General features: G+C 49.4%; 1 protein-coding gene, 1 long non-coding RNA gene and 6 other non-coding genes across 9 annotated transcripts; 5 read left to right on the top strand and 3 right to left on the bottom strand.

The window, feature by feature from the left end:
• Positions 1-69: 69 nt before the first annotated feature.
• Positions 70-142, top strand: TRNAV-CAC (transfer RNA valine (anticodon CAC)). Its single transcript has one exon. It is a non-coding gene; the product is annotated as a tRNA-Val (tRNA).
• Positions 143-655: 513 nt separating this feature from the next.
• Positions 656-728, top strand: TRNAK-CUU (transfer RNA lysine (anticodon CUU)). The gene has a single exon. It is a non-coding gene; the product is annotated as a tRNA-Lys (tRNA).
• Positions 729-3,503: 2,775 nt separating this feature from the next.
• On the top strand, positions 3,504-3,576 carry TRNAV-AAC (transfer RNA valine (anticodon AAC)). Its single transcript has one exon. It is a non-coding gene; the product is annotated as a tRNA-Val (tRNA).
• Positions 3,577-8,837: 5,261 nt separating this feature from the next.
• Positions 8,838-8,910, bottom strand: TRNAK-CUU (transfer RNA lysine (anticodon CUU)). Its single transcript has one exon. It is a non-coding gene; the product is annotated as a tRNA-Lys (tRNA).
• A 460-nt stretch (positions 8,911-9,370) lies between these two features.
• On the bottom strand, positions 9,371-9,442 carry TRNAA-UGC (transfer RNA alanine (anticodon UGC)). Its single transcript has one exon. It is a non-coding gene; the product is annotated as a tRNA-Ala (tRNA).
• A 1,441-nt stretch (positions 9,443-10,883) lies between these two features.
• TRIM7 (tripartite motif containing 7) lies at positions 10,884-20,948 on the top strand. 2 transcript variants are annotated; one of them, XM_074361049.1, is made up of 7 exons: positions 10,884-11,997; positions 12,914-13,009; positions 15,810-16,040; positions 16,703-16,725; positions 17,013-17,128; positions 17,609-17,644; positions 19,186-20,948. In XM_074361049.1, the coding sequence occupies exons 1-7, from the start codon at positions 11,491-11,493 to the stop codon at positions 19,695-19,697; spliced, it is 1,521 nt and encodes a 506-aa protein (XP_074217150.1). In that variant the 5' UTR covers positions 10,884-11,490; the 3' UTR covers positions 19,698-20,948. The 2 variants fall into 2 exon arrangements, with proteins under 2 accessions (XP_074217150.1, XP_074217151.1); XM_074361050.1 differs by lacking the exon at positions 10,884-11,997 and adding an exon at positions 15,462-15,533 and having other exon boundaries at positions 12,942-13,009.
• On the bottom strand, positions 17,250-23,280 carry LOC123615438 (uncharacterized). Its single transcript, XR_006723011.2, has 2 exons — positions 22,816-23,280; positions 17,250-17,625 (listed from the first exon to the last, which is right to left on the bottom strand). It is a non-coding gene; the product is annotated as an uncharacterized LOC123615438 (long non-coding RNA).
• On the top strand, positions 23,067-23,139 carry TRNAT-UGU (transfer RNA threonine (anticodon UGU)). Its single transcript has one exon. It is a non-coding gene; the product is annotated as a tRNA-Thr (tRNA).
• Positions 23,281-24,006: the final 726 nt, after the last annotated feature.

Below are 24,006 nucleotides of genomic sequence, written 5' to 3'. Positions count from 1 at the left end.
TCCTTGTCCGCTGCAATTCTCGGCAGTGCCTAGATTCAGGGAGTTATCAGCGTCTGCCAAAGACAGGTTGTTTCCGTAGTGTAGTGGTTATCACGTTCGCCTCACACGCGAAAGGTCCCCGGTTCGAAACCGGGCGGAAACAAGTTTTGTTTTAGTTTTTAATTCTATAGTCACGGCTTGTCCCGCTTTCGGGGTAGTGGAAGCTGTCAGAAGCAGTGAAAGAAATGGTATATGTCCATCTCTGTGTCAGGTAACGAGGGAGCACCGCAGTAGACCACACTCTCCATTAAGTCTTGTGATGTAAATTGAAGTCTAGCACCTCAGCTAGTCTTTTTGCTCTTCCCCTCGGAAGCCCGCACGGCCACCTCTCTCCTATGTCAGATCCCTCGAGTCTAATCACTGGGACAGAGCCAGGCGCACAGTAGGCCCTCCAAAATGCTTGTGCAGTTGCTTCTCAAAGTGTGTGTGTGTGTGTATATATATATATACACATATATATACACACACACATATATATATATATATACACACACACACACACATATATATATATATATATATATATATATATATATATATATATATATATATATATATATATATCCTTGCTTGTGGGTCTTGGTCCCCTGAGACGGAGACCAATTTCCCAGCAACTGCCCGGCTAGCTCAGTCGGTAGAGCATGAGACTCTTAATCTCAGGGTCGTGGGTTCGAGCCCCACGTTGGGCGTTGTCTTCCTTTTGGAAATGAAGATCAAGAACTCGTTGTAAAGGCACCTCAGGCCACCATTTCGCTTGCTGAAATTTGCCTACCAATGTCCAATGTCTATTAGTCACCCTCTACTTGCGAGACGACCCGCCCAGGTGTCCCTGGTAAGCTACCCTGGGGGGGAGGGCATGGAGTGGCCTCCGGAACCTGCGGTGGGACTCCAGGGCCACCTGATTGGCGACCACCTTATGAGGTAATTTGAGGTTACTATTCCGCGCTCTCACCGCTGACTCTCGGTTTCGATATCTGGTAAAGAAAGAAGTACTCTGTAATTGGAGACCCTCATGTTAAGTATATTCTCTTTAAGCTCGGTATTAAGAGTCGATCTTTTGTGGAATGTTACCCCACACATCCCAGCCTCCACATCCCGCCCACACATAAATGAATGTAAAAATGTCCTTTTGGGGGAAAACACCCTCACATGAATATCCTCCGTTTACCGGTCTTGTCACGAAATTCTCCCTTAACTTCATTTGAATTCATTTCTTTGTATTTACTGTTTCTCAGTCCTGCAAATTCAGCCCATTTTCCATTTTCCGTCCTTAGAAGTCTCCCCACATGACATACCAGATCACAAGAGAAGTCTGTTGATCACACAAAGCCGGTTTATTAAACTTGCTTAGCGAAGGATAGCATCGCCTTCAGTTTCGGAAGTGTATGGAAGGGCGAAGTTAGGGAGGGTTTAGCACTACACCCTCTGAGGGCAGTCTGGACAGGAATTGGGCAGAGTTTGTAAAACGCGTCCCTGGGGAGTCACTGTTACTGTGGTCTTTGCTTGGAACGTAGGAGTCTAAACAGGCTGGTGTTCGAAGAGTTTGAACTTTGGCGTTTTGTCTTACACAAAAGCTTGTGGATTCGTTTGCAAAGTGGTTTCAAGGTCGTTTTTACCACCTTCACTGGGACTGGAAAACATTCTTAAGAGATCCAGGCTTTTTCACTGAGACAGCCAAAGTGGACAGCTTTCTCTTTTCTGTCTCCCAACAAACCAAGGACACGCCCGCCTGACCTTTTGCTGCAATTCCCGCTTGTCTCTCCTCTCCACCCTTTCCACCCCCGCCCCTCTGGCCAGGTCTGATTTGGAATCCCCTCCTAGTAAGCAGCGTGACCTACGTTGCTCTTGGCTTTCACCAGTTCAAACCTTAAGCAAACGCGTAGTAAGATCTTTGGTCTTTTTTCGAGCGGTGATAAAGGCCGCAGAGGCAGAAGGACTTGCTCTGATTTATGTTCTAGAGGGATTCTTTCAGGAATGATGAGCAGGAGTTGTGAGGGGAGTGAGGCTGCATCAGGGAGAGGGGCTGGAAGGACACAGCCAAGGTCCAAACAGGAAGCGGCCGGCGCGGGGGGCTGGAGAAGGCTGGATGCGTGGCTTGTGTCCTGGACAGGAGAGGGCTCTCCGGATTTTTGCTTTACGTGGTTTAATAGCCAAGATCAGAGACTGAAGTTTGGGAGTGGAGGGGGGGAGAGAGGAGAGAGGAGTAGTGATTTCAGTCTTGAATAGGTTGTGGGACATCTAAAAGGACATATCCAAGATACGCGGATTTGATACTTGTGGAGAACAGTCATAGCTGGAGTCAGATGCGAGGGTAGAGGGTGGCTCAAGCTGAGAGCTGGAATCTGACCGTCGGAGAGATGGACCTGGGTACATGGAGGAGGAGTCGGTATAGGAGGAAAGCCAGCAGTGAGGCTTCCATTGAATCCAAGGGAGTCAAGATGCGCAACAAAGAGGGGACAGATGAGTAAAATCAAATTGTAGTAGAATAAGGGAAAATGGTAAAGCGTGCATGGACTGGGCCACCTACAGGCCCCCGGTGACCTTGAACTAGACTCGGACAGCAGGGCCTCCGGCCCTGTGCTCCGGTGGAGCGGGGTTTTTAGAGTCACAGGCATATTAAGGATCCCTATTCAGTAGGACTCAGCCTCCGCTCCAATTCCTGGCTGCCTAAGTCTTTGGGAACCAACGTCGGCGATGGAAAAGCGCTTTGCAATATTAAATCATGGGTACTATTAATTTGCATACATGTTGGTCTACATACAACGTTAAACCTCAACCCAATTCTGGACATTGAATGCTAGGATTAATGAGTTTTATTTTTATAAAATACTTAAAAGATTCCATTACGTTTTCAAAATTTAACAAAAAATTTCAGCTTTATTTAAATAACATCGACTTAAAATTTGATATTCAAATCAATTAATGTCAATCTCTCATTTATTGTTAATAATTTTGTATAATTTATAAGAAATACATAATTATTTTGAAAGCATATGTAAAATTAATTTTACTTTTGCTTGTTCATATTTGCTTTAATTTATATTTTGACGCAAATATATTCGAATCTCCTGTAGTTTGAATGCACTTCGCGTTTTTGAATCCTTTAGGTCAATCCTGTCAATGGAGCACAAATTATGTGAAAATTTAAACCCTTCAGCTGTCTCCCTAGAAGAGAGTTAATGAAGGTCATCCAATGTCAAGCCACATCTTACCTTCTCTTCTGCAAGGCCTGCTGCTTTTATTCACTCCTTTTTTAACATTTTTATTTTTATTGCTCGACTTGTTTTCGCAACCCACTAACAGGTTGCTTTCCGCAGTGAGACATACATTGTTATCTGGAGCCGACCGACATTCTGGGGCAAAATGGTTCCAAGGGCTCTGATCTAACAGGTGAGGCCGGGGTAGCTGGGCCATGACCAGGACTACAAGGCGTATAAGACTTAAGGAAAAGCCCATCGCCGCCTGTTTCCGTAGTGTAGTGGTTATCACGTTCGCCTAACACGCGAAAGGTCCCCGGTTCGAAACCGGGCGGAAACAGCGGTGTTCCCTTGGTTTTTCATTCCTCCCAGAACATTGTTCTAATTAGTTGATGTACCTGTTACTGTCTTTGATTGCCAGAAGGTTTGCTCATAAAAGCACGCAGGTTTTACTGCAGTTTTATCTGTGCTCCTGTCTTTTCTGATCTATTACCAGTTCCCTTCAACTAGTATATTCCAGATCTCTAGGCCTACAGTGCGAAAAAGTGGTCTATGTCATTAGACCCTACCTCCACAGAAGTTACAATCCCAGCCGATTAAAAGGCGACAAACGGCGAGAATGAGACAGAACAAGCACTGCTTGGAGTCTTCAATCCAGAGTTCCTGGCCGAAGAGGTGTCAGCAGAGACGCACACGGTGTGGACCTCTGCCGTGCAGCACTCTTCTACACCTGGAGGACAGGGTTCACGCTTTCATACACCTGACAGGCAGCCAACTTACACACTCGAGAAGCAGCTTCTTTCCCAGCACCTCTGTCAAGCTGGAAAGGCAAGTAAATAAAATATTAACGTGGTAAGTGAAATTCTCTTGACAGTTTCACACGTTTTAAATGCAGACAAAGCATAACCAAAAATAGTCCAGTGATGGCAAAAGTTGTTAGGCCACGTGCATTGGCATAACTTACACACAAAATAATCAATATCATGCTCATCTCTTTATCATCGGTCTTTTATACTTGTTTGTATACCTTATCAGAATTTACAGATATAAATCCAACCAAGAAGGCCAGGGCCCAGCCATGGAACTTAGAGCCCTAGAGGACTGAGCCATGAAGGATTTTGGACCCCGCTTGAAAGAATTTACCCAGAGTTTCCCCTGCTGACCCAATTTCTTTTTTGTCCTCATGTTTTACTGACTGATGTGAGATGATCAGTACATTCCCCCCATCCTGGGCTCTGGACTGCCCTCTCCGAGCTGACCTCCTTGGTTGGCCCCAGGACTCTGGGAGGCCAGGACCATCACTCAGTCCTATCACTCTTCTCCAGGTGGATTTTGGTCTGTGCCTCGGCTAACATGAGAGTTATCTGTCCTCCTTGGAGAGACAGTAAACAAATCCAGAACAACACAATCAACCCCAAAGAACTAGCTGGGCTGGGCAAGAAGCTCTACAGGAAACTGTCTCATGTGAGTCATATTTCTTCTGAGTTACATTTAATGCTAACTCGTCAATAGGGCATTACAGCTTTCCTAGATTCATCTTGTTTCAATTAATGCTAAAACTATTCCTTTTTTAATGCTTAAATTATACCTTCTTGTCAGTGGGAGCCCCTTTAAATTGGTCTCTTTGTCCTTTCAGCATTGCCTCGACAATCTGAAAGCACCAGGGAGCTTGTTCTTTTGTTTGTTTATTTGTTTATTTGTTTAGTGAAGAGTAAAACAAAAGAGCCAAACTTGGGTGCTAGGGCAGTGCATGGGGCCAAAGGTCCCTGGGCTCCCCCAGTTCTGAGTTACCCTAGGGAAAAAGTTTACAGGGTATGAGCTTACACTAGGGGTTCTGTTTAATTGTAGCTTTGCCAGATCTTTACTTTAAAAAAAAAAAAAAACCTCAACATCATTACTATTCCAAATGATTTACCTGTATCTCTCGCTCAAAAGTAATTGTATTACTTTTTGCTTTATTTTTAAAACTTTTATTAGAAAATTTAAAGTAGATAGAACGGTATTACAAAATCCCAAATACTAATCACTCAACTTCAACACTTGTCTCTCCTCCACCATTCCTGTTCTATCTCTGCCTCTACTACTTCCCACTCCACTCACTCTTTTCTTAATAGTCCTCATAGATCTCATGGCCTGTCCTTCTGTGGTCACTCTGTTGGTCATTTCCCCTTCCCTCTGGTTGTTCTGTTACTCCGTAAACCTTCAGAGTTAGGAAATAATACAAAGAGCTACAAATCCCATGAATTGGGTCCTTACCACGGACTAGAAACTGTTCCAGGTGCTGGACATACATTGACCCTTTTGTATCTTTGCAACAAACCTATAGTGAGTCACTATTCAAAGGAAACTTCATTCATTCATCCATTTACATTGCAGTGAAAAAGCAGGTCAGGTCCCCGGAGTCTTCAATGTTTACCTTCTGATAGGTAATTAAATAACAAACAAATAAACAGAAAAATAATCTCAGAGAGTGACAAGCACTATGAGAAAGTTAATGAAGGTGAGCTGATAGAGTGGCAGGCAGAGGAAAGGTGCATCAGAAGATGTGGCAAAGAGCTGAGTCAGGAAGATGAGAAAGACCAGCATTCCAAAGATCTTGGGGGGAGAGGCCTTGGGGAGAGGAAGCAGAGTCCAAAGGCTCTGAAGTCAGAGTAAACTTGGTGGATTCAAGGACAGAGGGCAGACGAGGGGCTTGGAGGCTAAGGAGCTCTACCTCCTTAGCTCTGAAACCTGATGACTGCATCCACACCACTTCATGGTTTTGTTTGCAAGTGGATAGAAAAATTAATGGAGGACACTGGATCTTATGTCTTAGAGGACTCCCAGGCAAAGAGGAACACAGTAGGAGTTTTTTGTTTTTTCTTTTAACACAAGGTGGGTATTTTAAGGACAAATAAATGAACACATAGGTTCACTCAGAAAATTGCAAATAAACAACAAACCTGGAGTTTCTAAGTGCTATGGGTCAGTGATTAAAGCAGGGAGCCTACAGCAGCAATAGAGAACATTCAGGCACCAGCTCAAGATTCCAGATATGAGAACCAGTCTGTGCCTTGTCCTTCACCTCACCATGAAATGAGAGGTTCAGATAAAGTCTGTAATTGTCGTTGGAAGTGTCTGAGAATCTGTCACCAGTGGCTTAGAGATTTAGGATGATGTCTTTTGGTAACCTTAATTCACAAAAGAACCAGTGAAAGGAGTTGTTCCTGTTGTTTCAAAAATTTCTAGCTTTGTAAGGAAAACAATATTTGTAAGTTGAATTAAAACTCTTGAGAAGACCTTGACTTTAACATCTGCAACTATAAATACATTGAATATTAGTCACAAAAGAAGTATGTATTCTTTTCCATATTTAAAAGGCTGCTCCTTGCCCTTATACACTAAACATCTCAAATGACAGCAGAGAGGGTTTCCCAAAATATCCAGTGATTTTAATCCAGTTGGTCCTAACACAGAATGGTGGAGCAGGTCATTCTGGGTCAACTCTTTTGGCCACTCTTCCTCTGGCAGGCAGTCCTCCAGAATTAGCTTGCTCTGGTTGACATTTTATCTTCCTCCTTACCCAAAATTCACATTCCCCATGACACCAGCATGTGATTGAGACCTGCCTTTTTTTCTGAGGGGAGTTGCATCTTTAAACTGATGTGACATTAAATGAACAGCAATGAAATAACGGGGTGAGCATTTGATGATGACTGAGCCATCTGTCCTCATGCTACATGGACAGTGGGAGAATGATTTTGTAAAGTCTGGGTAAGGGAAACAAGTGACTGCTAAAGAAAGAGATGCTCCTGGAATATTTCTAGACTAGTTATAATATAGCCATGAATGTATTAAACCTGGAGATAATTTTGTGTTTCAGTGAGGTTTTTAAATTAAAATATTCAAGTGGCTGGTTGATTAATAGTTTTCATATAAATTATATATTATCATTACTATAGAACACTTCACAAACTACATGCATGATCTAATAATTTACATATGTCCTACATGACACCAAGGCCAAGTGGAAAATCAGATATAAATTTAATTTCTTATTTCTGATTGGAGTCTTTCTGTACAAGGGAGGAAATTTGCAGAGTGAAAAATAAATAAACAGGCATTTCCAATTACATCATGGCTTTGCAAGTGAAGAAAACATGATGACCAGCGCAGAAACGGGTCTGAAAACAGAGAAAATAATGTTGTCCTTTAGAATTGCATGAGAAATCATAAATGAGAGTTGATAATGTGATCTTTAAAACCTTTTGTTCAAGTATGCTCCTGTGAGGGGCAAAATGAAAATGCTTCTCCCGGCTAGGTTGGTACCCTGTGGACCCTGCAATGGTTATTATCTTATAGGGCAGTGAGGGACCCCTGCAATTTTAAAGGGGTAGGGACAGTCACATGTTAGGTTTGTTGCTAAAGTAGCCCATTGCCACCAAAGCAATGGAAAAACAGTCAGTTTCATTCACTGGTGGGAGGTAATATCAGCCTGTAGGACCCACAGCCTGGTGATTTGTCTTTTTCAATAAAACTATAACTGCGTATAAACTTTGATCCAGCAAACTCATGTCTGGGAATTTTGCTGCACAGATATAAGACAAAAGTGTAAAATGACAGTGCTACATGCTTATTAACTGCAGTATTGATTATAATAAAAGAGAGTGTAAACTATAAATATCCATCAGTATGATCTGTTAAACAAACTAGGATTCATCTACAGTGGAATATTATGCAGCTGCAAAAAACAGGGAAATTTCTATGTCTTGAGATGGCAAGACCTTCAAAATGCAACAGAGCTGTAATTATCTTTTTGTGTAAAATAGGGGCAAATAAAAATATATTTGCATCAAAAGAAACTTGAAGAATATGTACACAGATACAAAAGTTGTTATCTAAGGAGGAAGGAGGGAAGTTAGATTCTTTTCGCTGAATATTTTTATAGGTGATTCCATTTTTGAGCAGTACTGTATATTACCTACTCAAAAGATGTTTAAAATACTCATGTTGTGGTGCAAACTCTGGAAGTAGTATGGCGATTCCACAAAAAATTAAGCATAAAAAAATACCACATGATCAGCAATTCTACTTCTAGATATAGACCGAAAAGAAGTGAAAGCAGGAATTCGAACAAGTGTGCTATTAGTACACGCATGTTCATTACGCTAAGTGAAATAAGCCAATCAACAAAGGACAAATACTATATGATTCTTCTTATATGATCTCCCTAGAGTAGTCAAAGTCATAGGGACAGAAAGTGGAACGGCGGTTGCCAGGGGTTGGGAGAAAGATAGAACGGGGAGTTCATGTTTACTGGGTAGAGTTTCGGTTGGGGAATAGGAAAAAGTTTGGCGATGGATGGTGGTGATGGTTGCCCAACAATGTGAATGTGTTTAAAGCCACAGAACTGTGCACTTAAAAATGATTAAAATGGTAAATTTTATTACGTACGTTTTAAACAGTTTCAAAAACTCATTTGTTAATAGATGAAGGATATAACCAACCGCAAAAGAACCAAGTCAGTATTGCATATTATAAATTTACATTATCAGAGTTTTTGGTATTTTCTGAAAGAGCAAAGAATTGTTTCAATCCAGGTAGATGATTAAAAGGACCTTGCGCCCAACGTGGGGCTCGAACCCACGACCCTGAGATTAAGAGTCTCATGCTCTACCGACTGAGCTAGCCGGGCGGGGTGAAAGTCAGAGTTTCCAATTTTTATCTTAATCTTACTCCACTTTTGAAGTTGGCGTTTACCTGAGACAGGATCGTACCACTAAAGGGTGCTTGGCAACCTGGGAGACTGATCTGCCCATTGTGCTTGACTGATCGTGCTCGACTAACCGTCCCTTTGACTTACGTCCGTTTTCTGCTTGCCCTATTCTGCCAGCGTCCTAGCTCTTTTGGTCCCTGGGAAAACGCATGGGGCAAAGAGGAATGAAAACATGCCATCCACACGCTCACTCTGATTGTTCAGTCCTAAGTTTAAAGGTACCGTCAGGAGCTTGGCTTGGAGTGAGTGGGAGCTGCCGCCGACCCCTCCCAACCCGTACAAACTCCAGGCTTTGCGGATTTTCCCTAGGGCTCTGGAAACACCGCGCATTTCTTAACTTGTGACAGAAAAAAGAAAAATACGAACGCGTAACCCACGCTGGAGATGCCGGGGATCGAACCCGGGGCCTCATACATGCAAAGCATGCGCTCTACCACTGAGCTACATCCCCACTTGTTTTGCTTTTCTTCCCCATGCTGCCTTAGTCGGTTATTGGCCTAGGGCGCGGGGTGGACGGTCTGCATCCGCTCGCCGTGACACCCCAGAGACTGCAAGTCTGGCGGATAGCGCTGCAAGCTGTTCCAGCGTCCTCTACTGACACCAGGCGAGCGGACCTCCACCGACGGACGCCCTGGAGGAGCACAGGGCCGGGAAAAATACTTGGAGGCAGCGGTGGAAAAAGAAGGGAAAGTCATCCAGCACGATGCCCAAATATGAACTGTGAACCGAAAAAAGAAAGACTGGGTGCAGGATGCTACGTTTAATAAAAAAAAAAAGGAGAATGTTGTAAAATATTTAATATTTGTATAAAATAATTCAGAATTTCAAAGTTCATTGCTGGAGATTGGAAGGGGACTGGGGCGTAGGCGAAGGGCAGACCTTTCACTGTGAATTGCCCTATGTATCTGAATTTTGAGCCACGTTTAAGTCAATTCAATCGAAGAAAAGTTCACCCCGCGCTATTACACGTACTAAGAACTGCTCTTAGAAAACTTGAGGTCTAACCGTGAACTTAACTGACATAGTCCATTCCCTCGAACAGCTTACATTCCAGTGGAAGAATAGTGCTCGAGAGAAATAGAGCCGGTGTTCAGGGGGAGAATGTAGTAATCTGGAGGATTTGAGAAGAGGGCCCTGATCTAACTTAACATTTTAACAGAATTGTTCTCAAAGCTGGATGGAGAAGGTAGGGCAGGGGATCGGGATAGAAGGAGAGAGAACTGTTGCGATCACCAGATTGTAGGAGATGATGCAGTGGAAGGGGTAAGAGAATGAGATGTTGAGGACTAGGGGTGGGGCCTGCAAATTATTTCCCTGTTTTTTTTCACTCTTACGTTTTTAATGCTGAGGTTAATAACATGAAGACAATGAAAGAGACGGCTTTAAGGAATATTAATATCCCACGAAGTTATTTAATGTTTTTGTTCCATCAGGCAAGTTGGTTTTGACTAATTAAATCTGTCGTTTTTGGTCAGCTAAGTAACTTTTTCTGGCCTGGGTTTGCTTGTCCTGAAAGGCGCTGAGAAAGGGTGTCAGGAAGGAGGAAGCATCAGAGGAGAGGGAAGGTGAAGCCTGAGAAGGGGCCTTCACCTTTGGGTTACGATCGCTATGGTCACTAGTGACCTTGACAAGAGCGGTTTCTGAGGAGGTTGGGGAAGAAAACCTGCCCGAGTGTCCTTCAGAGGGAATGAGGAGAGAGGGCACGGAAGCAAATAATACTGGCAGCTCTGGACGGCGGCTGGTAGAGATGAGCTGGAGAGACAATAGAGGACTGGGTTTGGGGCGGGGGTGGGTAACACCGAATAAAGTGGGGAAATTGATTGCAAATGCTTGCTTGCTTGCTTAAAAAACAAAAATAAAGAATAAACAAGGGGGAGTGAGAAGAGGACAGGTGGATACAATGCCACGATTTGGGGTGGCGCTTGGGAGGCAATAGCCAGTTTCCAGACTCCAAATTTAGCTGAGCAGCCGGCAAACCTGCGCTCTGGGAACCTGACACTGTGGTCCGGATGCCAGGCCCTCGGGCCGGCTGTGCCTGGTCCGCGGCGGGCGGCAACTGAGAGTGGCCCCCAGGTGGGCGTGTGCATCCACCTGTCCCGGCCCGTTTCCCACGGCTGACCGTGTCAGACTGGGGCGGCCTAGGCAAGGCTTGCGTCAAGGCCGAGCGAAGGGAGAGACGGAGAGAAGGCGCCGCGGGACCGAGGAGGCCGCGGGCCGAGGCGGGGGACTGAGGGGTCCAGAGCGGGAACGCAGGGCACTGGCCAGCACTTAGATTCCCTCGTCCTGTGCCGCCCGGCCTGCCATCAACACGCAGCCTCCCCTCCCGTTTTCCAGCCCGGCCCACCCTCAGCTCAAGTCTCAGCCAGCCGGCGTCGGCCCCGCCCTTCCTCTCCGAGTGGGCGCTCGGAGAACCGCCCCGGCCGCTGCGTTCTGTGCCGTGTGCTGTGGGATCAGGTGGCCTCCCTGGCGCCGCCAGACCTGGGTGCCGCGAGGGCGCGCATGGCGGCGGTGGGTCCGCGGACCGGCCCAGGCGCTGGGGCCGAGGCGCTGGCGCTGGCGGCAGAGCTGCAGGGCGAGGCGACCTGCTCCATCTGCCTGGAGCTCTTCCGCGAGCCGGTGTCCGTCGAGTGCGGTCACAGCTTCTGCCGCGCCTGCATCGCGCGATGCTGGGAGCGCCCTGGCGTGGGGGTCACCTCCGCGTCCCGCACGCTGCCCTTCTCGCTGCCCTGCCCGCAGTGTCGCGAGCCCGCGCGCCCGGGCCAGCTGCGGCCCAACCGGCAGCTGGCCGCGGTGGCCACACTGCTGCGGCGCTTCAGCCTGCCAGCGGCCGCGCCCGGGGAGCGCGGGGCTCCGGAGGCGGTGGCGGCCGGGTGCGCGCAGCACGGCGAACCGCTCAAGCTCTACTGCCAGGACGACGGCCGTGCCATTTGCGTGGTGTGCGACCGCGCCCGCGAGCACCGCGCGCACGCCGTGTTGCCGCTCGACGAGGCCGTGCAGGAGGCCAAGGTAAGGGCCGAGCCCACCCCTGCAGGTCCCCGGGACCCCCCAGTTCTGCATTCCCGTGCACACACTGTAGACGACCGGCGGGCGAGCAGGAAGGCCCAGGCGAACCCCTGCTTCTTTTCTCCGATCCCGTGCTGCTCGGCATTGGCTCCGGGACTGAGCCGCAGCTCTCCCTGTCAACCCCAAACCACCAATACCACACTCCCACCCTTCTCGCGTTTGGGCCCCTTCTGCACGGTCTGCGCGATGCCCCCACGGATTTGGAGATTTTTTGTTGTTGTTGGTCTCTGGCTTCTAGCGGCGTCTCCGTCACACCCACGCATTCGCCACCCCCACTCTTAGCCCCTTCCCTGGGCGTGGCTCTGTTCGACGTTCTCACCCCCTGGGACCGAGTGGGACGACCTTCCCAAGAGGTCGGGGTAACGGGGTGGGTGGCTCCTGGGTGAGCAGAGCGCCGAGAGCCATCTGGGTTGTGTCAACGCTGTCGATTCTGGGCGCTTCCCTTTCCTGCCAACTTGCTGGGTGTGCGAGGAGGCCTGGGGTACACAGCTTCTAGTCTTTCTTTGCTCTTACGTTGCTCCAGCCCTCCCACCCAGAGGGCTTTCTGATGGTAGTGAGGAGAGCAAAGAGAGGACCAGGCAGGTTAGGCTGCTAGGGGGCTTGCATTTCAGCGTGGATTGTGCACAGATGGTCTTGAGGACGTGAGACCCTGGGCCCTTTCGAGTCACCCTGCAGTTGCCCTGTTCCCCTATATACAGCAATGGCTATATCCATTGCCACATCCAGAGAGAGCTTCAGCCCTGCCTCCTCCTCCCCAGTGAACAGGGCCTTCCCTTTCTCCTGGGTGTCTCCAGGAAGGCACATATCGGGGTTTCCAGAATCCTCTTCCCAAAACGCTTCCCTTCTCACCCTCCCGCAGGAACTCCTGGAGTCCAGGCTGAAGGTCTTGAAGAAGGATCTGGATGACTATGAGGTGTTTCGTTCCACCGAAGAGAAGGAGAGCAAGGAGCTCCTGGTGAGCAGGGCAATCCCCAGGTTGGCCCCTCCTGGGCGACAGCAAAGGGTCACTCATCACCCTGGCTCTATGTGTGTGCTTTTGGAGTGTGTGCCTGTGGAACAGCAGAAGTGGATTTTAGAAATATAATGGAATGCATATTATATAGGATGACTATGTAATATTATATAATCAGGGCTTTGGGGAGTGCTGAAATAATTGTTTTAGAACAGCTGGCTTAAACTGGAACTGTCCCAGTGAATCAGGATGTATAGTCCTCCCAGTAATACATAACACCCCAGTTAGGGTCTGTGGAGCATCTTGCAACTGAACACATTAATGTTTCAGAGGAGAAATATAAATATATCCGTATTAAGTGGGAACAAAAAATAAACAGCCTCGTGTCAGTCTAGGGCATATTTAACCATCAAAGGAGTTACGAAAAACTTTTTTCATTTTTAGAATTTTTGAAATTTTGCAACTGAGGCTAGGGAAGAGGGGGAATGGAGGTGAAGAAGGCGATGGCAGAGCTGCTCCCCATTCAGCAGAGGGCAGGAGGTTTGGAGACCGGTTTTCAGGAGCCGATTGTGCCCAGCACCCCCTGGTGGCTTGGGGTGGTATTTTGTCTTCCTTGAAGTGGAAGGGGAAAGTGAAATTGGGTTCATTTTGGTTAAGGCGGGCAAACGTGGGTCACTGTCATTTCCTACCTCAAAAATTCAGTTCCCAGCTCAATAAATAGATGTAAGAGAATGAAAGAATCCACTAGGGCCTGTTAGGGCAGGGCTATTCAGTTCTGGAATTAGAAAATGGAGGGAGAGAAACCTGAGGACCACGCCCCACCACCACCACTGTTAAGAAGAGGAGTGGGGAGAAGGGGAGGACTCTGAGTTCAGATGTCCCAGAGTCCTTTCCTGACCCTGAGCTTCACCTGGTACTCCTGCATCCCATGCACATCTCAGGCCTTCCTGCCTGGTCATTCACTTCCCTCCACAAGCTCACCTCTCACCCCTCCAGACGTCCATCTGCTGGAAAAAGGAGTAAGTGTATGACATGGTGTACACCCATGACCCAGAGGGCCTTCCACAGCTTAAGTAGCTTCATGGTCTCTGACCCCACGCCCCATGACATTGCTAGCACTTTCTACTCTTTCCTCTGCCAGCACATCACCCACCCAGCCACCTCCCCACACCCCATTCTTTATAATTATAAAATACCTGCTTAATGAAACAACTATTGCTGCTGTGGTAACAAGGAGAATGAATCTTTTTTAAACTTCTATTTGGCAGGGGTGGAAGGAGGTCATTAAGGTCTACTTACTTATTATTAGTTTGGGTCTTTTTTTTTTTTTTTAAATGGAGGTACTGGGAATTGAACCCAGGACCTTGTGCGTGCTAAGCATGTGCGCTACCATTTGAGCTACACTCTCTCATTTGAGAATGTGCTTTCCATTTAGAGGGGGTCGTTCTCAACTGGTGGCATTTTTGGCCCCCAGGGGACATTTGGCAATGTCTGGAGATATTTCTCGTTGTCAACACTGGGGCAGGGGTGCTACTGGTGTTTACTGGCAGAGGTGAGGGTGCTGCTTAAACATCCTGCAATGCACAGGATGGTCGCATACAACAAAGAATTATCTGGCCCAAATATCAATAGCGCCGAGGTTGGAAACCCTGATTTAGAGTATTTTGGCAAATACTGTTCCACTTGTGTTACTTCCTTGAGAGGCCATATGCTGTAGTTGTTAGAAGTTCAGACTCTGGGGTCAGACTCCTTGGATTAGAATCCTGGCTTCCCAGGGGCTTAAGGGGGTGGGAAGGGATAAATTGGGAATTTGAAATTTGCATGTCTTGGGGAGTGATGGACAAGTTAGCTATTTGATTGTGGTGGAGGTTTCATGGGTGTACACATCTAGCAAAATTCATCAAATTGTACATCTGAAATATGTGTAGTTTACCGTACAGGAATCATACCACAATAAAGGTGTTAAAAAAAAAATGCTGGCTTCCCGCTTCCTGGTGGTACACCTCTCTGTCTTTGTCTCCTCATCTGTAAAATAGGATGAGAGCGGTACCCACATCATTGGGTTGTTGTCAGCATTGAGGGAGTTAACACCTGTAAAGTGCCCTGTGCCGCTGCTGCCTGCTTGCCCAGCTTCCTGAAGAATGGAGAGCAGTGGCCTGAACCCAGGTCTCTTGACTTGTAATAGGCAAAAAAGCGATTGATTATTGCAAGTTTGCTGCAGGGATGACAGGGGCTCGTCAGGCAGATTACTGAACAAACACTAATTGGAGGCGATTCATTTTTGGCTGGTTTAAGATGACACTTATAGGAGAACTGAAACTCTAATTAAGTCTTAGTTTGGTGACATGGGGCTTGGCATAAGCAACTCCACTTTGGGCCTGTTGCCTTGTTTTGTTTTTAACACAACGTAAATGTGTTTGGGGAAGTAAAAGTGACCGTAGTTTAATTCTTACAGTGACTGCAGGAGCTACTAATGCATCCCTCCCACTTTTCAAATGAGGAAACTGCAGCCTTGGGTGGGTCCAGGGTGAGTTTGAAGTTGCCCTAAGTTGGTGGGAGAGCCCAGATCTGAAGAGACACATGGGTGCATCTGTGACAGGGGAAGGGAAAAAAGCACACATTGAGGCTGCTGTGTGCTCAGAATTGGGATCTGAAACTTAGAGTGTGGGCATGGTGGACATGTGTGGGTGAGTCTCTGAGCCCTGAGCAGTGAGGGGGCTGGAACTTTGCCCTGGGTCCTGTCCACATATGGTGTCTCAATGGCCCCATCCTCTCCCCCCTTTCCCTTCTCCTCCTGGGACAGAAGCAGATGGCAGCCGAGCGAGAGAAGGTGGGGGCGGAGTTCCAGGCTCTGCGGGCCTTCCTGGTGGAGCAGGAGGGCCGGCTCCTGGGCCGCCTGGAGGAGCTGTCCCGGGAGGTGACGCAGAAGCAGAATGAGAACCTGGCCCAGCTCGGGAGCGAGATCGCCCAGCTCTCCAAGCTCAGCAGCCAGATCCAGGAGACAACTTGCAAGCCCGACCTTGACTTTCTCCAGGTGAGTCTGGCTCAGCCAGAGGTATGAGTCATTTATCCTAAGACATCAAGAATGGAACGAGAACAGAGTTATACCCCTATGAGTTTAGTAGAATCCCACAATCTGGAGCCAAAGGGGACTGGAAAGAGGAGCCCAGATTTTCCTGGGGTTAGAGGCCTAAGGAGACGTGATAAAACTTTCTTAACCATGATCCACATAATGTATCTTAATCAATGTATTCTATTTTTGTCACACACCTGTGACAATAAATAAACTTCTCAAGTCACAAATGGGTTAAGAATGGTCATTTAAAAGACACTGGTCTGAGTGACCAGTTGTTGCCTTAAGGGCTGTCACTCGTCTTGGGTGATGCTGAAAGCAGAGGCAACGCTGGGTCCTAGCACTTGGCTCCCGTGACGACGATTCTATGATGACGGGAGCATTTGCAGAGGTGTGGGCAGGGCTGAGGGGGTCTACCTTGTTGATGAGACATTGAGTGGCCAGCCACATCGGGAAGCCATTGCCACCTGGGGCCCCTGCAGGCAGTGGTGGGAGGTGGGGTAGTGATACCCCTGCTTCTTGCTTGTTTCTCTGGAAGCAGGGCAAGGGGCCAATTTTATTTTCTCAAAGGTGAATAGAGGTTACCCAGGGCTGATTTAGTTTTCTCTCATCTTTCTTTCCAGGAATTCAAAACCACACTAAGCAGGTGAGTGGACCTAACAATTCCCTGGGCCTCTGGCTCTTCTTTTCCACTGAGTTCTCTCTCTTCATTCCCCACCTCTGACCTCTCACCTCCTGGTCCCCACCCCCTACTGCTTTACCTGGCTACCTTCTGAGGCAAACGTTTGCTGCCTGGCCGTGGGTATTCCAGCACAAGGTCAAGCTCTCCTTTTCCACATCTCCCCACCCAGACAACCTCACTGTCCTAACTGTCACAGCCCAGTGGGAGCGGGACCTTGTTTGTGAGCCTTCCTCAGGGTCCTTGTCCCGCAGATGCAGCAATGTGCCTGCCCCCAAGCCAACCACAGTCTCTTCGGAGATGAAGAATAAAGTCTGGAATGTTTCCCTCAAGACCTTTGTCTTAAAGGGGCTGCTCAAGAAGTTCAAAGGTAGGGGCCTGTGTGGGGGGCTGGGCCATGCAGTGCTGGTGGTGGCGGTGTGTTTCTGGTGGGTTGGGGTCCGGAGGATGTGCCTTTCCAGAAGCTGTGTGATAAAACAGTGACAAGGGTGTGTCAAAGGCCAGATTGACCCGGGCAGGTCTTGGCGACTAATTTATTTAGAAACCCCACCTCTACCCCAGGGCATGAAGCTTCCCCTGGGGACAGATGGATAGAGGGGCATTGGGGGCAGAAAGGGGGATGAGGAAGGAGAACTCAGCTCAGAATGGCTCCAGGCAGAAGAGGGCGAGGTGGGAGAGGAAGAGCAAGAATACTGGCCTCTCCCCATTGCCATGCTTGGCTCAGCGCCTGCCCGTCAACTCAAGGGATCTGGGGAGTGAGTGAGCCAGCGGGGAGCTGGTGCCACTGTCATTGCCAGAGAGAAGTCTCCCATGTCATTCATGCACATGCTGCTTTGTTTCTCCTTCTCAGAAGATCTCCGGGGAGAGCTGGAGAAAGAGGAAAAAGGTAGGATGGTTATTGTAGTGAGTATCTGTCACTTGGCCGCATAGAGATCCGCTCCCCTCCAGTGACTGTCTCCCTGGGTTCTGGGCGTGGTTGGTTCCTTCTGCCCATCCACCTCAGCAGCGCTGCCATCTGCTGCCCTTTCTCCCTCATCCTCCCAATTCGGATCCCCTGAGGCCACAGTGAGGCCTCTAGGCTTAGAAGCTCTGGGTCGGTCGGGAGCAGGAGTGCCCTGCACGTTGGGGTATTTAGATGAGGGGGGAGGGCTTGTCGGTCACCTGGACCAGCCTCTCTTCCCTGTCCCCACTCCCAGACAGATGGAGACCTCTCCTGGGGACAGGGGTTGTGTGCAGGGGTCAGGGGAAGCAGGAGGGGACTGAAGACAGGAAGGGAGGTGGTTCTTAGCGAGCGTGAGATCCAAGTGGAGGAGGAGTCGGGAGGGGAGAGCACATATTCCTGACGCTGATGGCCGAGCTAAATCAGACTTCACCTGGGAAGAATCTAAACCAATTGAGTCAGACTACATCCCTCCTCTGCCCAGAACTGTGCGACAGCCCCCCTCCCCCTTACTCAGTAAAGGCTGGAGTCCTCACTGTGGTCTTCAAGGCCCCACAGGATCTGGCCTCACTGCACACTTTTCCCCTAGTTCACTCTGTGCAGCCACACACCCTCCTTGCTGTTCCTGGAATGCACCAAGCACATACCTACCTCAGGGCCTTTGCACTGCACTGGCTATGCCTGGGGCTGGAACATCCTTCCCCTAGACAGCCACATGTCTGGTTCCCTCGTCTCCTTTATGTCTTTTCTCAAAGGTACCTTTTCAGTGAGGCCTTCCCTGGACCCTCTAGTTGAAACTGCAGTCTGCTCTCCTGATTCCTCTATCATTTTTTGTCTCTCCTCCCTCTCCCCTGAGGAAGGAAGCTACAGGAGGGCAGGGATACTCCACTGTGGGATTCTCAGGGCTTTGAACAGACCTGGAACATAGTAGTACGTACAACAAGTGTGCATATTTTAACTATCTATTATGGAAAAGTTCAAACATACACTAAAGTATGGAGGAGAGCATATCAAGTATTAGGTACCCATCACCTTTAGCAATTGCTGACTCTCACTAGTATTTTTCATAAACACCCCTCCCCACTTCTGCCCACTGGATTATTTTGGAGCAAATCACAGATAACTGTCATTTCCATAAATATCTCAGTATGTTGTCTCCAAAGAGAGAGACTTTTTTCTTTTAAAAAATCGTAAACACAAAACCATCATCATAAGTAAAAACTTAATGATTCCTTCCAGTATCTAGTGTCCAAAATCCAATTGTCTTTTCAGTTGCATTTGTCGATCTGTTTGAATCACGATCCAACTCAGGGCCATTAAATGTATTTGTTTGATTTCAACACGTACTTGTTGAACGGGGGTGGGGAGGGTGGGGAGGGTGGGGGGGGTTGGGGGGATCAATAACAGGGGGGGCGGGAGCTGTGCAAGGAGCTTGCTTGGGACATCTCTCTGTGTCTCTCCACCCCCCCCACCCCGCCCCCCTACAGTGGAGCTGACCTTGGACCCGGACACGGCCAACCCCCGGCTCATCCTCTCTCTGGATCTTAAGAGCGTGCGTCTTGGACAGCGGGCCCAGGACCTGCCTAGCCACCCGCGCCGCTTTGACACCAACACTCGGGTCCTGGCGTCGTGTGGCTTCTCGTCCGGGCGGCACCACTGGGAGGTGGAAGTGGGCTCCAAGGATGGCTGGGCCTTCGGGGTGGCCCGGGAGAGCGTGCGCCGCAAGGGCCTCACGCCCTTCACCCCCGAGGAGGGCGTCTGGGCGCTGCAGCTCAACAGCGGGCAGTACTGGGCGGTGACCAGCCCCGAGCGGACGCCCCTCAGCTGTGGGCACCTGTCCCGCGTGCGGGTGGCCCTGGACCTGGAGGTGGGGGCCGTGTCCTTCTACGCCGCAGAGGACATGCGTCACATCTACACCTTCCGCGTCAACTTCCAAGAGCGCGTGTTTCCCCTTTTCTCTGTCTGCTCCACAGGCACCTACTTGCGAATCTGGCCTTGAGGGGGGCGTTGCCTGGCCTGCCAGTGGGTGACCTCCTCCTAGTCCTGGCTGCCTGTGGGTAGGATGTGGTCCTCCGATGGAGCCTCCTGGTCACTTTGGGTCTGCCCTCCAGACTCTTGCCCCAGGCTGCTTTTAGAAGGGCTTCTGCAGACCACAACATCAAAGACCTGAGAGTGGGCGGCTGGGGAAAGGGCTCCGAGGTCAATAGAGCAGGAGAAGAGATGCCTTGGACCCTCCAGGCCTGTCCTCTGCCTGTCCTAGGCCTGTAGATTTGGCCTGAGCAGTGAGGAGGCGGAGGTGAATAAGGACAGGAGCCCAGCTCCTGACACAGGTGCTTCCTATCACTGCCCCAGCTCAGCAAGGCCTCTGGCTCCATGATCTACCTACGCTCACTTTTGGAAATCTCGACTTGGGCAGCTGGGAAGGTCCCCTGGAAACGTGGTGGGTGCCTGGCTTCCATTCTCTGCATGCATGACTCAGCGAGGAAAGCTGACTTCTGCTACAGAATCACTGAGCCAAGAGGATCATTTCAGAAGTTTGTTGAACAACAGCAAGCCCTGGTTCTGTGCTGTCCTCAGTTACAAGGATGCAGGTTCCTGCCGGGCCAGCCAGGTTCATGATCACGTCTGCTTTGCCTTCTTGTCACCTGCCAGCTCTGGCTTCAGAGACCTGGATCTGGCTGGCCTGTTGAAGTCTACTCAGGGAGAAGCACTGTACTCCCAGCTTAGAGGAGAGTCTGGGCCAGAACTGGAAGGAGATCCTTGATCTGTACATGAGGGAAGAGCCCAGGACAGCAGCATAAATGCATTGCTACCGTCCAACACCCCTTAGCTTGGTGACATGTACATCCTTGGCCACAGTGACAGCCTCATGTTCTCACGTTTGCCTAAACCCTTTTCAAGTGCCAAAGTACAGTCTCCCTTGGGTAAGGAGACCAAAGATTCTGGAGTTTTGAAACACAAGACAGCAATTATAATTTTACAGAAGCAACTAACACCAGCATGGAAATGTAGGGGGCACAGGCATGCCCCTGACCGACCCTTCCTGGAGCTTCCCAAATGTATGCCAACAGCAGAGGACCTTGGTGCCAAGGACTGCTCAGCCCTGTGCCTTGGTGGGTGTTATTCCCTTGGCTAATTGTTCCCCAGCTTCTATATGGCTGGGCTTTTGGCAGGGTAGAGATGGGCTGTTCCCTTCTTAGTGGTCCCAGGAGAGGGGGATGGGGAGATGCAAATACAGACTGTGAGCTCATTTCTAGGGTGCCTTGGCTCATTCTTAACTCCCTCAGTCTGAATGGAGGAACACAATTATGAGCAAGGGTTTCTGCCAGATGGTGAGTATGTGTGTTTATGCATGTGAGGACTGTGCAAGTGAGTTTACATCTCTGACCTCAGGGATGGGGGCGGGGGGAACGTGGATTTTGGAGAGGGCAATTAGGATCACACACATAGGTTTAGGTGCAAACAGACCTACATCAGTATGGTCATAACCTATTATTGATTTGTTGTAAAATACTAGCCACCCCATATTTAGGTGAGGGACAAATGTTTCCTTCTCCCACTACCTGGCTACCCAGCTATATGAAAGCCAGTCTCAGACTTAATTCTGTCCCGCACAGATTGTTTAGATGGACATGTTGACATGCAGGGACAGTGATCATCCAACAGTCTGGTCTGCAAGCATCATGGAGTTTCCGTGGTCTGTCCCTGAGATGCTTCAAGCACACTTTGCATACGAGGGTCTTAGGGGCTCGGGACAGGAACATTTAATCATCCAGCCTACAGCAGCATTCCAGAAGGTGAATCCTTTGTTTTGCTCATACATGGAGAGTGGCTCTCGAACATTGTAGCCAATCCACGTATCTGAATATCACTGATTTCCACAAGGAAAATCCATTTCTAACATTCATTTACTAATTAAATTGCCAGATATTATCATCAAGCCCCAATGTTATCTGGGCTTATATGGCTTTTGGATTGAGTATCACAATTCCCATTATATCATCTAACAACCGCGCTGAAATACTGCAACACATCACAGGTCACAGAAGGTAGGGTGACTGGTGAGGTGCCTCGTGGTTCAGGTCTGGGCACTGCAGGGGTGGCTGTCTGTGTGTATATTTTCAGCTTTTGTGTTGTGAATGTGACTGTGTGTCTATCAGAGTTTGTAGAATGACTATGTAGATATCCATATATCTGAAGAGATGTAACAACAGTTACATAACAACTCCATGTGGACTGTGAGAGATTACTCTTCGTCACCAGGGTGGTGCAGTGACTTAGGATGTCACAAGGATGACTTAGGTGTGAGAGTATGCCTGCATGTGTGATTTTTCCTCTCATCCTTTGACCATCATAAGATCTCTGGGCCTCTGAGAGCAACGGCTGGCCTAACTCTAGTCCTCCTGACTCCACCCCTTAACTGGTCTTAGATCCTCCTGAGCTGCTGAGACAGAAGAACCCACATCCCTGACACCAGACTGTCACACCGCTCCTCAGCATCCAGACTGGAGGTCACCAGGGACCTTTCTATGGCCTGGTGACCCAGTGACCTAAGTCATCTGGCTTTGCAAGGACCAAAGGGCAGGTTGGGCCACCGGACCAAGGTCCACCAACTACTGCTGCCACTTTCTCACCTTTGCCAGGCTAGAGCTCCCGTTCCCTCACCTGGATTCTCCATCTCTCTCCCTGCCCTTTACCTCGTGGGTCCTTTTGGGGGCCCTGACGGAGCCAGCTCCCCCAAAGTCCAAGACAGGTCCTAAAGGCTTCCTTTTCCTAATTTGCTTCAAGTTGCAGTAGGGGCCAGGAGCTTCCAGTCCCGATCCAGTCCTTCTGATTTCCTCCCCATCCTCCACCAACCTTTCCCTCCTGATCTCCACCTGCCCATCTTACCAGCTCAGATCTGGATTCCTCTCAGGACAGGCCTATTGACACCCGTCCTCTAACCCCTCCCTCAGTGCCCTGACCTCGGACCCCTACTCTCTTACGCAGTAAGCGGCGGACCCCTCCCTCCGAGTCTTCGCCGGGACCCCGCTCCATCCCCGGGGCCCTCCACCGACTCCGCCTATCGGAGGCCCGGCCCCCGCCCGCGGCGCCCCCGCCGTCACCCGATCGCTCACAGCCTCTGCCCGTCCGCGCGCGCAGCTCCCGCCTTCTCTTCGCCGGGCTCTTTCCCAGGATTTGTAGCTCAGCTTACGGCGCTGACACTTACTGACGCCGCAAGTGAGGCGGCGGCAGCCGGACACAGCTCACAGTTGCCCGGGGACGTCGACCCACCTTTCGCCGCTTAGCTCCTCCTTGTGATGGTCTGCGGCTGCGCGGCAACGTTAGTGGCATTAATTGCTCCTGCGCAGAAAAGATTTTCGCAGCTGGCTCCATAGCTCAGGGGTTAGAGCACTGGTCTTGTAAACCAGGGGTCGCGAGTTCAAATCTCGCTGGGGCCTGCCACCGTTTTCCGCCTACTTTTTCTACCCTTTTCCGAAGGGTGGAGGAACTGAAGATGCCCGCGACAAGACGAATTTCTGTCATTCTGAAAGGCCAGACACTGGCGGAGCTCCGCACTTTTGCCCCTCAAGTGCCGGCCACCTATTGGCCCCTCCCTCCCGTGGCCTAATCTGTAGAAGGCCAGACCCGCTACGACCTCGGTCTTGTGCGATCACCGGATCCACGCGCCTTCTTCCCCGCGGTCCCTTTCTCGCTTCCTTTTGCGCGCCCTCTCTGCGAGTTCGTGGCAGAACTTTCCGTTCCCTTACCTGTTGCTCCACTTGGACCAGGGCTGATCTCTAATTCTTTCCTCTTTGTTGCGTGGGGACCACCTATGAACGGCCTTCCTCCCCTCGGACCCTGGGAATCTACTATTTTAGTCCGGAGTAGGGCTATGTTTAAGCCCCCGCGTAGCTCGCCATTGGTTCCCGCAATGGCTTCTGTAGTGGGGTGGCCTTCCAATAGGGTAGGCACATAAGAGTTGAAGAATCCCGGGAGTCTGGGATGCGCAAGGGCCGCAAATCCGTTCGGGTCTTGACGCAAAGTTTGGCTTTTTGGATGGGAGCGGGGTTGGGTGAGGGAGGGGAGCGCATCCCTCCCCTGCCACGAACCCCACCCACCTCATTCACCTCTCCTGGACGTCTACCCAGTTTCCCGCGAGTGTTTTTCTCTCCTCTGATGTACCTGGCCCGGGTTCTATTTCGAGCCCTGATCCAAGCTAGACTGCTGCTCGGAGTCAGTCCTGAAGTGGGATGGCCACTCGCTCAGGGCTTTTCTGAAGGTCCTCTGCCTCTGCCTAGGCCGCCTGGATGGGTCGTGCCCTCGAA

This window comes from Camelus bactrianus, chromosome 3 (genome assembly GCF_048773025.1).
Source record: "Camelus bactrianus isolate YW-2024 breed Bactrian camel chromosome 3, ASM4877302v1, whole genome shotgun sequence".
NCBI lineage: Eukaryota > Metazoa > Chordata > Mammalia > Artiodactyla > Camelidae > Camelus > Camelus bactrianus.
This window is presented reverse-complemented; position numbering and strand designations above follow the sequence as displayed.

Coding starts and splice junctions, on each gene's coding strand:
- TRIM7 (XM_074361049.1), top strand. CDS start 11,491: ATGGCGGCGGTGGGTCCGCGGACCGGCCCAGGCGCTGGGGCCGAGGCG. Junction 16,041..16,702: donor CCGACCTTGACTTTCTCCAG/GTGAGTCTGGCT, acceptor CTTTCTTTCCAG/GAATTCAAAACCACACTAAG. Junction 16,726..17,012: donor TTCAAAACCACACTAAGCAG/GTGAGTGGACCT, acceptor CTTGTCCCGCAG/ATGCAGCAATGTGCCTGCCC.